This window comes from Lynx canadensis, chromosome C1, assembly GCF_007474595.2.
Source record: "Lynx canadensis isolate LIC74 chromosome C1, mLynCan4.pri.v2, whole genome shotgun sequence".
Classification (NCBI taxonomy): domain Eukaryota; kingdom Metazoa; phylum Chordata; class Mammalia; order Carnivora; family Felidae; genus Lynx; species Lynx canadensis.
Window position 1 is genome coordinate 30,406,563 of NC_044310.1, and position 15,875 is coordinate 30,422,437.

General features: G+C 47.8%; 1 protein-coding gene across 2 annotated transcripts; it reads left to right on the plus strand.

Moving 5' to 3' along the window:
- The first annotated feature begins 383 nt into the window (after positions 1–383).
- Positions 384–14,895, plus strand: PPIE (peptidylprolyl isomerase E). 2 transcript variants are annotated; one of them, XM_030325822.2, is made up of 10 exons: positions 384–437; positions 1,366–1,464; positions 2,986–3,029; positions 3,480–3,506; positions 4,652–4,733; positions 5,262–5,362; positions 8,175–8,298; positions 12,448–12,633; positions 13,593–13,735; positions 13,917–14,895. In XM_030325822.2, exons 1-10 carry the CDS (start codon positions 407–409, stop codon positions 13,983–13,985), a joined length of 906 nt encoding a protein of 301 aa, XP_030181682.1. In that variant the 5' UTR covers positions 384–406; the 3' UTR covers positions 13,986–14,895. The 2 variants fall into 2 exon arrangements, with proteins under 2 accessions (XP_030181682.1, XP_035920095.1); XM_036064202.1 differs by having other exon boundaries at positions 395–429.
- The last annotated feature ends 980 nt before the right edge of the window (positions 14,896–15,875 follow it).

Genomic DNA, 15,875 nt, shown 5'->3' on the forward strand with positions numbered 1-15,875 from the left:
AGGGAGCCTCTCTCTCTCTCTCTCTCTCTCTCTCTCTCTCTCAATAAATAAATAAATAAATAAATAAATATTAAACAAAAATTTTTTAAAAATGGGTTTGTCTCGTGTCTGTAGCAGGTTGTCCAAGGGCACGCAGGCGAGGGTGGCCCATCGTTTACTGGCGGTTTTTTATTCGCGGAGCCGGAGGATTCCGCCGAGCTCGGTTTGCCCCAGTACCGAACACCTACCACGCCGGGGCGCTGCAGCTCACTCACGGCAGGGCACCTCCCACCACCCCGGACGCCTGACTGACAGCCAGGGGCGAGGTCTGTGAGCGCCTAGAGGCGGGGGCGGGCCCGGAGGGGCGGGGCCTTGCGGAAGGGGGCGGGCTGAACTCCGGCTTCCGGTGGGTGCGCGCGGGAGCAAGATGGCCACCACCAAGCGTGTGCTGTACGTGGGTGAGCAGGCCCGGAGTTAGGTGGAATCGGGGCGAACCCGCAGGGAGTGGGTCCTGGCGTAGCGCAGAACGCGTCTACGAACGCGGAGGGCAGCGAGCAGCTGTCTAGGCGGGATCGATGGCGGTACTGCTTTGCTTCAGGGAGTTAGCCCGAGACGTAACAGTCTTTCCCGCTCCCTTCCGGGACGGCTGAGCTCTAACAGGAACCCCTTCACCCACTGGACCCGGAGGATTGGTAGAGGAATATTATGGGGCTCCAGATCCTCGCGCTCATTCATTTTATAGACACTCACTGCAGCTCTGGCTCAGTCCCGGCCCCTCCCCTAAAGGAAGGGGTTCCCTGACTAACCGGTAGCAGTGAGAATAACCTCAGTAGCAAAGTTTGATGAGCGCTTTGTAGCCCAAGTAGGGGCAGTTGTGTTTACCGAAAGGGAGCAGCAAGAGCAAAACCCCGAAGATGTGAAAGAGACTTATACGTGGGACAAAGGGGTCATCTTGGGAGAAACCCAGGGAATTGAGGAAGCAAAGGGAAAGTTGGCGGGGCTCAGGTTATCAAGAGCCTTTTGTGTACGCTGCTAAGGAGTTTGTATTTTATCCTGAGGACAGTGGGAAATCTTTGAAGGAGTTTAAGCATTGAAGTAATGGGTTAAAATCTGCATGATCCCAGGATCGCTCCAGTTGGCTGTGTGGAGGAGAGGGAGGGCAGTTAAGAAGCTATTGCAGTAATCCTGGCGCTAAGATGGGCGTCTGTGAGAAGCGTAAAGAGGTGTGTTTCCTTAAGGACGGATGAGGGAGCAAATGAGAAGGGTGGTACCCAAAGGACTGGATGGAACAACCCCTCTCCTTGGCTGTCGCATGCTAACTGGGTTGCAGGGACTTCTCAAGAGAATGGAAGACAGTGGTTCAGAAGGCACTTGGCTTCTTTGCAGGTGGGCTGGCAGAGGAAGTGGACGACAAAGTTCTTCACGCTGCTTTTATCCCATTTGGAGACATCACAGATATTCAGATTCCCCTGGATTATGAAACAGGTGAGTCCTTTTCATGTCTTTCATGTTCAGAATACTAAGAGGAAAAAATTCTAAATATGGTTGATATGTAGAAAAGTTCAAGAGGGTGCCTCAGTAGGGCAGCATGAGAGTGATCTTGATGGAGAAGGAATGTTCTGAGTCTTGTGGTTGTAAGCTGTAACATAACTTGCAGAGTCCCATCTGTTGAGTGTGAGACACACCAACAAAATTTTCGATAGCCCAGTAGGAAGATAGATTTTGAGCTACAGGGCGATCAGACTTCTTTCAAACTACCTGCTGGGTACCCTACCACCCCTGCTCCTTTCTTGGCAGCTGCACTGTTAATCAGGGCACCAGGGAAGCTCAGCCCCAACTGAGGGACTTTGGCCCCTGCTTACCTGGGGGAGTTTTCCTTCAATTGCTATCACAGGTACAGTGCAGTTTTTCTACTTTCCCTTTCTTGTCTTTTTTAAGATTGGAGTTTTAGGCCTAGATCAGTCATCGACCCTGCACGATTATTAGCAAGGTCTTTAAACACTCTGGGTCTGGGACCTTTATCTGTAAAAATCAATATGGGCATACTTTGGAGATATTGCAGGTTTGGTTCCAGACCACTATAATCAAACCAGTATCGCAATAAGATGCGTCAAGTTAATTTTTTGCTTTTCCATATAAAAGTTACATTAATCTATACTATAGTTATTAAGTGTGCAATAACATGTCTAAAAAAGCAATGTACCACCTTAATTAAAACATACTTTATTGCTGAAAAATGCTAGCCATAACATGAACTTTCAGAGAGTTGTAATCACTAATCACAGATCACTATAACAAATATAATAATGGTGAAAAAGCTTGAAATACTGTGAGAATTATCAAAATGCGACACAGACACAAAATGAGCAAATACCGTTGGGAAACTGGTGCTGACAGAATTGCTTGGTGCAGGGTTCCCTTCTCAGTTTGTAAAAGATTGTATCTATGAGACACAACAAAGCAAAGTGTAATAAAACCACGTATACCTGTAAGGTTATAGTGGTTCTCTAAAGTTAGTTGGTTTAATTAAGTTAGCACTGTTGTGCTTGGCCTTTTAAGTTAGGTCAACATTTTTCTGAGGGTAAAGAGTGAGCATGCTAATCCAGGTTTTAAGATTCATGCTTTATGCACAGTTGATGCTCAAAATGTGTATTTGGGACCAATAATTGATAAGTTAAGTAACTTAATTTTTCTACTTGCCTTGTATGCAGAGGTTAAGGCTTTAATTTGGCTTTGGTAAGAATTGAATGCCTTAAAGATTAAAAGTACAGTTCATTCTTTAGCCATGTTTTCTAAAAGACAGAGTTCAATATTACTGGAAATATTGTTCAAACCGGGAAGAATCAAAGAAGGAGATTCTTTCTTACAAAATAGTGATTGGGTAGAATTTCCAATGTCGGGATATGGCATGTGATTGACTTCCCTGTCCTTGTGACCATATTTCTTCCCATTGCCCCCAGTGCTAATTACTTGTTTTTGTTTTCCCTTTTTTTTTTTTCCTTTCAGAAAAGCACCGAGGATTTGCTTTTGTTGAATTTGAGTTGGCAGAGGTGAGAAAATTCTGTGTTACTTCTGTTTATTAGTCTTTGTTTTGTGTTAATGTTGTTACTGATTACAAAGGGAACCAGTCTCCATTTGGTTAGGTGTCTAGGCCTCTTGCTGAGGCTTCCATAGAGACATGAAGTGCTGCTTAATGGAAAGCTTCCCATCCGTTAATAACATTTAGAGAGTTAACAACACAGACCTGCCCTTCTTGCTCTGCACAGCTCCTGCAGCCCTGCTCACTGAGCATTCCTGCCTGGCCACACTGGTGATCATTTCTTAGGTCTTCCTCTAGATGGCAAATTGCTGAAGTGTTCTTTGTTAGACACACATACAACCAAGGCAGGAGGTATAAGATGTGACTTTTTCCTATTTTGTTTTAATTTTGCTTATCTGCTGCCAAGTATGCGTTTAGACACCATAGGAAGCTAAACTTGTACCTTGTCTTTTCTCGGCAGGATGCCGCGGCAGCTATTGACAACATGGTATGGCTGAGAATCTTCATTCCTAACTGAAGTTGCTTTTTGGTGGTACAGAGAGTCCTTATGCCTAGATTGGTTTGCCTAACCTCCAAAGTTACAGGGTTGCACGGGGAAGTAAAAATTGTCATCGTGTGCAAATATTCGCTGTGAACTGATCACTTGTAAGATTGGTCCTTACTTGAACGGCCTTCCCCATTTACCAGTGATATAAATTCTAATCATCCCTATTGGCCAGTCTCTCACTGACTGCCCCATGTCTAGGATAATCGCAAACACTATGTAAGTTGGTTGCACGGTGAAATCACACGTTTTGCAAGAGAGGCAGAATTTCATGAAACATCGGACCAGTGACAAGTAAGAAGAGAAGTTCAGTAAGGGTAATGGCAGGGTGTGTTACTGCTGTGGAAGATTTGAATACCCTGGAGAAGACTTTGGGAATAATGATGAATCTCTAGAGTATTTGTAGCGTCTTTGTGATTTTCATATCAGATATGACGTGCAATAATGTCATATACTGTTGACAGAATTTTGTTGGAAAACCACTGCAAACTCATCAGCACCCGTTACGTCTTTGCTCTACAAATTAGTACATAGTTAAACCTGAAATTTATAAGAAATTTATTTCCCTTACTTTTAGTTTCACCACAACAAAGTCCTGGTCCTTTTTTTTTTTTTTTTTTTTTACCCCCCTTCTCTTTTTACTCTGAATTTGTCTTCACTGCTTAAAATGGATTTATGATAAGTGACCTTTCCCAGTACTAGTTATCTTTGGATGATAAAGTTCTCCTTTACTCCTGCTCTGGTACCCATTCACAGAACATATTCCTTAGCCCTCAGAGATCATTTCTCACCATTTCAAAGCAGATCTTGACTTTTGAAGGTGAACCCAAGTACTTGGAAACTGCAATTACCCGTGTAATTCCAGAGCATTCTGGAGTTACTTTCAGGAGCACCCCTGGGGGGAGGGGGGGGGAAATTGCAGCCCCTGGGCTGCTGTGTGGTAGGCACACAGCTTGTTGTTAGTGGTCAGGGATTCAGGGAGAATGAAGCATGAGCATGTCTCAGATGTATTAGAAGCAAATGCAAAGCTGTCTGACTCTCTTTTAACCTGACAAGAGTTTAAGCAGTTGGATTTTCGATCTTTTCAGAATGAATCTGAGCTCTTTGGACGGACAATTCGTGTCAATTTGGCAAAACCAATGAGGATCAAGGAAGGCTCTTCCAGACCAGGTGAGCGGGGACAACCACAGATTCCACATCACATCCTCCAGTGTGGCCTTAGTCACATTTTTATTCCTGTTTACTTGGAAGTAGGCACTGAATGCCGCTCCAGATGGATAATAGAGGATGGTTCACGTTGGCAAAGGGCATGCGCCGCCTTTGTGGGGAATGAAAAGAGTTTGAGCTTCTCAGAATGATTGCATTATAAGAGAAACCCTGCCCGATCTCTTCTCTTCCCCAGTTTCTTGGCACTTTGCTCTTCAAGGCTGGAACTGGCAAGGCTGTGCCTTCACCCTTGATGTAGTTTTTTTTACTTAATTCTTGATGTCGTTTTTTTTTTTTACTTAGCCTCATACGAGCTGGACTTCAGGGCGCACATTCCTGTTGGGAACTTTCCTTACCCTTGGGAGTTCCTCAGCAGAAGTGTCTGGCTCAGAGGGCCATGGAGTATGTTCCACTTTGCTGACCAAAACAGCTAGTGAGCAGCTGGCCGTTAGCTTGAATTTCTTAGCATTTGTTCGATTCTTCTCCTTTCAGTGTGGTCAGATGATGACTGGTTGAAGAAGTTCTCTGGGAAGACTCTCGAAGAGAATAAAGAGGAAGAAGGGTCAGAGCCTCCCAAAGTGGAGACCCAGGAGGTGAGAGTGAAGGCGTGCGCTTCTATAGGAAACTTTTTTTTTTTAATTTTTTATGGAAATTTGCAAATATATACACAAAAGCAGAGAGAATGATAAGCAGACCCTTAGTGTTGTGATGAAGGTGGTATTGAATGAGTGAGTGAGAGGCTCTAGTCCTTTTAGCCTTGTGCCCTGTGTCATATTGAGCTGCTCCGGTCTGCCTAGTCCCGTGTTGGGATTGTCTACTGACGAGGAGGAAGCATGAGGTGAGGAAAGTGAACGAGTGGTCCTCTTCACCCCTCCTGCCCAGTCCCTCCTTCACTGAAGTGCTTTACAGAGGCTCACTGTCTCCCTGTCGCTGCCCTGATTCAGAGGAGGCAGGCCAGAGTGGTGCCACCTTCCCTCAGTCTGTACACAGGTTCGAGGTTCTCCCTTCCCAGGAGGAGCCTGCCAGCACTCCCTCCTGACTCTGAGCATCCCTCCCTGGCTGGCTCCCCGGGCTTCCCCTTTCTTCCTTGTGACTGTTGTTCTCTGGATTTCATTCTTGGCTCATGGTGTCTGTCTCCCTCTCTCCATCTCCCCTCCTCTCCTTGGTTGAAATTTTTTGTTTTTAATGTTTATTTTTTGAAAGAGAGAGAGAGACAGAGCACAAGCGGGGGAGGAGCAGAGAGAGGGGGAGACACAGAATCCAAAGCAGGCTCCAGGCTCTCAGCTGTCAACACAAAGCCCAACGCAGGGCTCAAACTCATAGATCACGAGATCATGACCTGAGCTAAAGTCAGACGCTTAACTGACTGAGCCCCCCGGGCACCCCAGCAGTCACTGATTTTTTTTTTGCAGCCTCTCCCATGCTGTTACCTTTCCTGGCCTCTGTTTCTAGTGTCCAGCTTTCAGATCTTTCAGCTGCAAGTCTCACAGGCAGCTTAGAGTTGCCCAGCACGAGTGCCCTCCTCTCTCTAATCTTGCTCTCCATCTTGTCAATTTGCCACCATCCAGCCACACACACACCGACCCAAGCCAGAAATTTGGTTGCAAAGCAGAGCACACATGGCCTTCACAGTCCAAGGAGTAACCTTAGACCCCCCTCTTTAGAACGGCCAGCACATCATCAAAGGCTGCCAAGTGTTCTCAGACTTTCCTGAGTCCCCCTCCTTGGTTTGTCCCATTGCCCCAGTTAGCCTCTCCTTGTGCAGATAATTGCAGAAGCTCCCTAACTAGTCTTCTGGCTGCTGACCTCTCTCTAGTCCTTCATTGAGACAGACGGAATGACCTGTTTAAAGCACAGACTGAGTCGGAATCTGTGACTCCCTCTCTGCCGCTCCCCCGCTCATGCTCTGCCTCTCAAGAAATAAATAAACATTAAAAAAAAAATTATAGGGGCGCCTGGGTGGCGCAGTCGGTTAAGCGTCTGACTTCAGCCAGGTCACGATCTCGCGGTCCGGGAGTTCGAGCCCCGCGTCAGGCTCTGGGCTGATGGCTCAGAGCCTGGAGCCTGTTTCCGATTCTGTGTCTCCCTCTCTCTCTGCCCCTCCCCCGTTCATGCTCTGTCTCTCTCTGTCCCAAAAATAAATAAACGTTGAAAAAAAAAATTTTTTTTAAATAAATAAATAAATTTAAAAAAATTATAAAAAATCAATAAATAAAGCACAGACTGAGCCCCTGATTCCTGCTAAGAATTCTTCAGTGGCTCCCATTGCCTGTCCCGAGGAAGAAAGTTGGGGTGTGCTCCCCAGTTCCTGTCCTCCCACCTCACCATCTGTCTCCCTTCCACTCTCCCGCTCCGGTCCCCACTTCAAGCTCAGGAAAACCAGTCTCTGTTTCGCTGTACGTCTTTGCTTTTGTGCAGGCTACTCCGGTGTTTCTTGCCTGTCCCTTTCTAGGCAGTAATTCTGTGAGTGTAGGGGCCTTGTATTAAGTATCTTATTAATTAAAAAGTGAGGTGGGTGAATGTGGTTAAGAGCACGGGATCGGGGGTGGGGTGGGGGGGGATGATTTAGGCCTGAATTCCGGCTTCACCATTTAACCATTTCTCTGACCTTGGGCAAGTTACTGAACTTCATTGTACCTCAGTTTCCCCACCCCTAAAATGGGGATAAATAGCAGTACTGATTGATCTTTAGGGTGGTGGTAAAGACTTGATGAGCTAGTATATGTATCCTTCAGAGAATAGTACCCCGTACTTGGCAAGTGCTGTGTGAATGTTTGCCGCTGTTGTTGCTAGTGGCAAATAATAGTAATAGTATCCTCAGTGCCAGCGGGCGACCTCAGCGCACTGCTTGACTTTTCTCTTTGGAACACATGTGACCCCAGCAAATGTCTCCTTATCCTCTTCTTAGCCTTGTCTCCTTGGGGTGTAAATCAAGGCCCCTGCCTCCCCCATTGTCTTCTGAGCACACCAGAGGGCTGCCCTCCCGGCTTCCGTTGTAGCCAGCCTGTGGGTGCGCAGGACTGAGCATAGAAGGGAGGAGGTGGCGTCTTATTTAATTGGAGAGAGGTGGGTTTGAACGTGTTGAGAGCTACCTTCTGTGGGCCAGAAAAGTGTTCCGTGACCGCAGGGCAGGGTGAAGCGAGCTGGCGTGTCTGAGGGTAAGTGTGATGAGGTAATGAGCCTGCAGGGTGGGGCTCAGGTTAGCTGGTGCTGAGGTGTCCTGTCACTGGGTGTCCGGCCGGGGGCTGCGGCCGTGGCCTTCCCTTTCACGGCCCAGGGCCTTCCCTGCCAGCATCTTGCTGCAGCCTGCTCGCGGCTGTTGGGTTCTTGGTGCATATTCGGAATACTTGCTCTCTTACTTGGGGTTAGAGTTCTCCCCAACTTAATGATTTCTCCTGCACCCAGGGAGAGCCTGCTGCGAAAAAGGCCCGATCAAATCCTCAGGTGTACATGGACATCAAGATTGGGAACAAGCCAGCCGGTCGCATCCAGATGCTCCTGCGTTCAGACGTTGTCCCCATGACGGCAGGTGAGTGGGACTTCAGGCAGGATGCCGGTGGCTGAGCAGTGGCCTTCCCAAGGTCCTCGCTGCCACAGTTCTTGTGCCCTTGACACTGTCTCTGACCTGAGTTGACTTGAGGCATCTCAGATCCTAGGATCTAGGAACAAAAGAGTCGAAGCAGGCACTTTTGAAGCTTTATAGGTGCTGGTTTACTATTTTTTTAACAATAATTGTTTTGTTTTGTTTTTAACACAAGTAAACATGTATCCATGCTCAAAACAAAACAAAAAACAAGTACCATACACACATACTGCAACAATACTGAAGGCAGTAAGTTGAAAACTTAAATCTTTTTCCCTCTCTCCACATCCAGTTTTACTCTCCAGAACTAACTACTGTTAACGAACAGTTTCTTGAGTTTCTCGTGTAAATGTTGACTTCTATTTATTCTTTTTTTTACATCTAGTTTCATTATGTAGGCGTCAGTTTCACAAAGTTTGTCATGAAAAACCTCACTCCCCTGGTACTGTGCCCCTGCCCTGGGCACCTCCCCCCACCCCTCCCCCCCCAACACCATCTGCTGCTCCCCAGAGGCAGCCAGTTTCAACTCTTAGCTGGTTCTTTTGGTTTTTGTATTAGTAGATGAGAGATTTTTTTTTTTAATGTTTTTATTTATTTTTGAGACAGAGAAAGACAGAGCGTGAGCAGGGGAGGGGCAGAGAGAGGAGAGGGAGACACAGAATCTGAAGCAGGCTCCAGGCTCTGAGATGTCCGCACAGAGCCCGACGCGGGGCTTGAACTCACGGACTGGAGATGATGACCTGAGCCGAAGTCGGACGCTTACCCGGCTGAGCTACCCAGGTGCCCCAGTAGATGAGAGATTTATATTGCTGCTCCCTGGTTTTTTCATTTTAGACATCTGTTGGCTCTTCCACTTCAGGAGATAAGGAATCAGCTTTTTAAATCCCTTTCCCTGCCCCGTTATCTTCCTGACATATCTAGTTGCCATAAGCTTGGTTAAGTTGGAGGTTATTTTAACTATTTAACATCATACTATAGTAATTGCCATTCACACACAGCATTTTGTTTTCCTGGGATCTGTAATTGTCTTGTTTTCACTCAAGCTCAGTCTATGCATTTATTCCTGATGCTCTCCCAAATTCTGCTGCCTGCGTAAATCTCTCCTCATGTTCACACACACCAGATATTCTGTCGGTTTCCCTCTCCCGTAGAAGTCCTCCTTAGAGCCTTCTAACTCTCTTTAGCCTGGACCATTGCTTTCCCAGCCTGCTGCACAGCTAGTGTCACGGGGTCTCCTGTGTTCTCTGCTGTCTTCTTTTTTGGTGTATTCCCTCATTTTAGTAGAAGACATGCTTCTGTAGCATCTGCAGGAAAGAGCTTGGGAGGTAAGTTTTTTGAGACTGAAATCTAAACATAAGTACCTTCTCACTTGATTGATAGGGTACAGAATTCTAGAGGAGTCTAAGGTCATTCTGATTCTTGGTCCTTTATATAAAGCCCTTTCTTTCTTTCTAGTGCTGAGCTTTCCAATACAGTAGCCACTAGGCACATGTCACTGTTTAAATTAAATAAAATTAAAATTAATTTCCTCAGTTACACTAGTCAAGTGCTTTTTTCTTTTTTCTTTTTTTTAATATTTGTTTTAATATTTGTTAATTTTTTTAAATATTTGTTAATATTTTTTTAATATTTGTTTATTTCTGAGAGAGAGGGAGACAGTGTGAGCTGAGGAGGTGGGCAGAGAGAGAGGGAGACACAGAATCAGAAGCAGGCTCCAGGCTGTCAGCACAGAGCCTGACGCGGGGCTTGAACCCACAAACCGTGAGATCTGAGCTGAAGTTGGACGCTTAACCAACTGAGCCACCCAGGTGCCCTCCAAGTCCTTTTTTTTTTTTAATTGTTTTTTTAATGTTTATTTGTTTTTGAGAAAGAGAGACAGAGTATGAGCGAGGGAGGAGCAGAGAGAGCAGAGACACAGAATCCAAAGCAGGCTCCAGGTTCTGAGCTGTCAGCACAGAGCCCAACACGGGGCTCGAACTCACAAAACGAGAGATCGTGACCTGAGCCAAAGTCAGATGCTTAACCGACTGAGCCACCTGAGTGCCCCTACACTAGCCAAGTGCTTAATAGCTGTTAGATAGCCCTGGCCTAGAGGCCCTTAGGGTGTCTGTGCTGTGTTCTGAAACCATGTGCCTTTGGATAGATCTTACATCCATCATGCTGGATATTCAGTGGGGGACCTACTATGTTAGTTTTCTATTGCTTTTGTCACTGATTACCACAAACTTAGTGGCTTTCAGCAACACAAATTTATTATCTCCCATCTGGAGGCCAGGTCACTCCCTTACTGGAAGGCCTACAGGAGTGTGTTTCCAGGGGCATTCAGGTTGTCAGCAGAATTCAGTTTCCTGCATGGGTAGGACTGAGGTATCCCATCCTTGCTGCTGTCAACTGAAAGCTATTCCCAGTTTCTGAAAGCTCGCCACTTCCCTTCCTCCATCTTCAGAGCCAACAGTGGTGATCCAGTCCCTCTCACATTTTGAATCTCTTAGCCAGGAAAAGTTCCCCTGTTACAGGTTCATGATTCTGTTAGGCCCCTCTGGATAATTGGGGCTGCTTTCCCCACTCAAGGTCCATCCATAACCCTAATCACATCTGCAAAGGCTCTGTTGCTATATCACGTTCTCAGGTTCCAGGGACTGGTATGGATGTCTTTAGAGAGATGTTTCTCCCGTGTACCACACCCACAGGACAGTGTTTTATCCTCTGGTTGGGGAAATTTCTTTCAATTACTTCTTCACTTTTGTCCCCTCTGATTTCTCTCTTCTCTCTTTCAGGAACCTTCCTAAGTGTCTTTTGTTTTGTTTTGTTTTTGTTTTTTAATGGCGTTCTGTGCTTATTTCACAGAGGTGATAATTGATCTTTCTGGGGACATTACTAAAGTTTTGTCTTCCTGTGGCTTATGTTTCAAGTCCCTTTTTCCTGAGTTGTTATGTGTTGCTTTCTTTTTGGTCTGTTTGTTTTGGTCTTTGCTTTTCACGTTAGATGCCTTCCTCATCTTTAAGAATGGGGCCCTAACAATCTGCCCGGAAACTTCCTAGGCATCAGTAAGGCTTGCCGGCTGAGGCTTTCCACCTGTGGGATGAGTCGGTTGGGGTCTTTCTCTGTCAGACCCCGGATGTTCGTTCCCTGACTTCTGTTCTCTTTGACAGCACAGAGTCCTCTGAGAAGAGTCTAGTCTCCTGCTAGAGGCTCTTACATCCAGCTGTTTGCCATCTTGGTCGGGAGAGACGGGGGCAGTATGTAAACTTTCACTTAATCTCCATCTGTCATTACAGTACCTCTGCCCTCGGCTACATGTAGTATAGCCAGTCCAGAGACCCTCTGCCTTAACCTACCAGAGAGAGTAGACCTCCAGCCAGCTACTGGGGAGGAAGTGGTTAGCTACTTTCCTGTTTTCAGAACCACCTTTACCCTGTACCTGAGCTTTTGGCATTTCTGCAACATAAAGCGAGTTGCTTCTTGGCTCTTCTGACTTAAGATCCAGCTTTCCTTTTTTTTTTTCTTTCTTTTTTTGAATGTTTCAAATTTTTATTTAAATTCTAGTTAATTAACATATAATATTAGTTTCAGGAGAACTTAGGGATTCATCGCTTAGGGTTTGCCTCACTTTTTTTTCCCCTTCCCCTGTGTTCATCCATTTTGTTTCTTTTTCTTTTCTTTTCTTTTCTTTTCTTTTCTTTTCTTTTCTTTTCTTTTCTTTTCTTTTTTTGAGAGAGAGAATGTGCAAGCAGGGGAGAGGGGCAGACAGAGAGGGAGAGAGAGAATCTTAAGCAGGCTCCATGCTCAGCATCATGGTTTTCCCAATGCCGCCCACCAGCTCCCGACCCTGCATTCCAATCCTGAGACAGGAGAAGGTGGTGCGGAGCTCCCCGGCCGCCGTGCCCACTGCACAGCCCATCACAAAGCACATCTTCATGTGGTCAAAGCAGCTCGGCTGGGACTGTCTATGGGGCTCTATGGCCACCTGCATTTCATTCTTGGCTTCGGTCACTCACTTCTGCGTCTCACGTGGAATGCAAGGCGAGGCGTGCCCAAAGCCTGAGGAACTGCTCTAGTTTTTAACCTCAGCATCTTTTCCTTTCTCCCCACCAGAGAATTTCCGATGCCTGTGCACCCATGAGAAGGGCTTCGGCTTTAAGGGAAGTAGCTTTCACCGCATCATCCCCCAGTTCATGTGCCAGGGCGGCGATTTCACAAACCACAATGGCACTGGGGGCAAGTCCATCTACGGGAAGAAATTCGATGATGAGAACTTTATCCTCAAACACACGGGACCAGGTGGGACCCGATCGGGGCGTGGTGGCGTGTGGGGCCAGGCCAGTGGCTTTGTGGATGGAGCAGCGGGCTGTGGTTCGGGCGGAGGGCTCAGGTCTGTAGGCGAACTGGTCGATGATCCAGCACCTGCATGTGGCCTGGCTGGTGTCGGGGAAGCGGCTTCCATTCACACACTGCCCATCCTCCCTGTCCGCACTCCCTGGGGCCCGCCATGTGAGCTCTCTTAGTCCCTGAGCCCAGCTGCCCCGTCTCTGTTAGATGTTCCTCTCTCTCTTAGTGGTTGGTCCCCCAGCAACTGGAGAAAAACAACTATACTGAATGGTCATCTTGAAACTTACGACCACACTTCCTCAGGGGTCCTTGGCAGCGTTACTAGAGTCCCCTAGTTACTAATGCTCAGTCCCAGTCAGAGGTGACGGTTCCTCCCTTCGCTCCCGAAACCTCCATGTCACCCTCCAAGCATGACCTCCTGCGTCTCCTGACACGGGCCCGCTCTGCCTTCCCTCAGGGCAGGGCACGAACTGTGGTCCAGACCCCATCCTTGCTCCCCTACCTGGGAACCTGGCTCCTGTGGTTGTCCCTCTGCTGCCTTGTGTAACCCACACCCTCTGCCCCGCTGGATCAGCCCGTCTGTGTAAAAGCATATGGTATCTGTGTTTCAAAAATTCCTTTGACTTGTGTCCCTGTTAGCTATCTTCCATGCCTCTCAATCCCCTTGAGTAAAACTTCTTGAAAAAGTTGTGTAGACTCCCTGCCTTTTGTTCTCTCTATGCCCCTTCAGCCAGACTTCAGCCCCATCTTTACTGAAACCACCCTTCCCACGATGCCAAGAGCATCCATCTTGCCAGTAGCCAGCTCGTGCCACCTCCCGGCAGCATTTACACTGCACCATCTACAGACATCCCTCCGACGGCCAGGAGCCGGGGGAGAAGGAGCTCACGTGCTTGTTCTCTCTCCCCCAGGCCTGCTCTCCATGGCCAACTCCGGCCCAAACACCAACGGCTCCCAGTTCTTCCTGACGTGTGACAAGACGGATTGGCTGGATGGCAAGCACGTGGTGTTCGGGGAGGTCACAGAAGGCCTGGATGTCTTGCGGCAGATTGAGGTGGGTGGCTTCCCCGGGCCCTGGGTGCATAGCCCTGTGGGAGAGCTGAAGAGGGGCCATGGCTGCTCCCAGGGAGGGCTGCTTCTGCTCAGGCAGGGGTGGGCAGATGGGGAGGGTATCCCTAAGCCAGTCCTTACTCTCCACCCTCCCGTGTTTCTCCCCCTCTTCTGTCCCCACAAAGGCCCAGGGCAGCAAGGATGGGAAGCCAAAGCAGAAGGTAATCATTGCCGACTGTGGGGAGTACGTGTGAGTCCGCAAAGTCTCGGCACTGCCCCTGCGTATCCAGGAGGGAGCTGTCAGCCTGGGAACCAGCACCTGAGGGTGTCTGTCCCCTTTGCGGCAAGCAGGGGTTTGTGTCGTGGCCCTTCTTGGACTCAGCTCGGAGCACCTCTTCTGCAGGTACGGCCTGGGCTCCCTCTGGCTCTTTCCCAGGCGTGGCCGTGGGCCTGGGAGCCGGCACAGGGGCCGCCTTCCCCACTGTGGACAGGCTGTGCGTGGTCTTTTCCGGCCTTTGCTGCCACGGCTTCTCCTTGGCCCGCCAGTGTGGCTCCTGGACGTTTCTTCTAGTAAAATAAATCCTAGTTCCTGTATTGCCGAGTCCAGCTAGTTCCTAGCAGTTGTCAGAGATTATGTCTGTGGCTAAGCTGTCCTGCTGAATTAGGCTGGCAAAGGGATGGGGCATAGCTTTTCTCTACTCCCTTGGATAGTTCCCTGAGATGCCAAGTAATAGATCTTCAAGCCAGGTTCCCTTGTCAGATCATTGTCAGGACGGTGGAAATCAAAGATAGTGGAGAAATTCCTGTCTTCTGCTGCCTGTGCTCCTAAACTCATGCTGGCTAGTCTTGTAGGCAGCAAGTGTAGTTACAACTCTCAGTGATTCATGTGTTTATTTCTTCATATTCACTCTACAGATATTAAGTAAGCTCTGTGCCCAGCGTAGGGCTTGAACTCACAACCCAGAGGTCAGGAGCCACATGCTGTACTGACTGAGCCAGCCAGGTGCTCCCATTCTACAGAATTTTTCACACAATATTTTATAACTCAAAATGCCTTCTCTGTGCCACGTACTATGCTTATTTGTCTGGAGACAAGATGTCACCCAGCTACCTGGGTCTAACTAACCTGCCTTTTTTGTGAATAAAGTTATTGGAACACAGCCACATCCATCTGTTTACATATTCTCTATGGCTGCTTCCTTATCACAGTGACAGAGCTGAGTAGTTGGTGACAGATACTATATGGTCCCCATGTTAAAGCTCTCCAGAGAAACAGAACCAATAGGATGTGTGTGGACATGTGTATATATATAGAGAGAGAGAGATTTATTTTAAGGACTTGGCTCCGTGATTGTGGAGCTTGCAAGTCAGAACCCTGCCAGGCAGGCAAGCAGGCTGGGACCCAGGGAAGAGTTGATGTTGCAGGTCAAGTCTGAAGGGCTGTCTAGAGGCAGAATTCTTCCTCCCTCTGGCAAGCTCAGTCTTTTCTCTCTTAAAGGCCTTTGACTGATTGGATGAGGCCCACCCACATTTTGGAGAATAATGTGCTCTACTTCCAGCCTGTTGCTTTAAATGTTAATCACATCTGAAAAGTACCTTCACAGCAGCATCTGGACTGGTGTTTGACCAAAAACTGGCCGTGGTGGCCCAGCCAGGTTGACACGCAAAACTAACCAACACAGCCTCAAAGCCTAAAATATTTATGACATGAACCTTTGCAGAAAGTTTGCTGATGGCTTAAACAAATGGTCCCACCCCATGCTCAGCTCACAGTCTGGTCCTCCTAATGCAGCCACTGCTTGGAGCTCAAGCTTCTCTCTCCATGCTCAGCCAGGTGGCTTTCAAGCATCCCTCACCTGCTGAAGGCCTGAGCAGAGACGAGCCCTGTGGCCACTAGGCACCTCTCTGGTTGGGTTGCTAGGACCATTCAGAATCCATGGGGCTGGGCTTTTTGATGGTAAGATCTGGACGAGCCTGGTGCCTCCTGGCCCTGGTGACCCCAGGATAGTTCCTGTGAGGGATGTTGGCTGAGCTCCTACTTGGGGTTTCTGTCTTCCTTGTGGCTAGGATGTACCACATGGTTACCCTTGACCCTACAGAGCTCCCAAAAGAGACCTTCCCTCGAAGCACAGGCCCCCACTCTG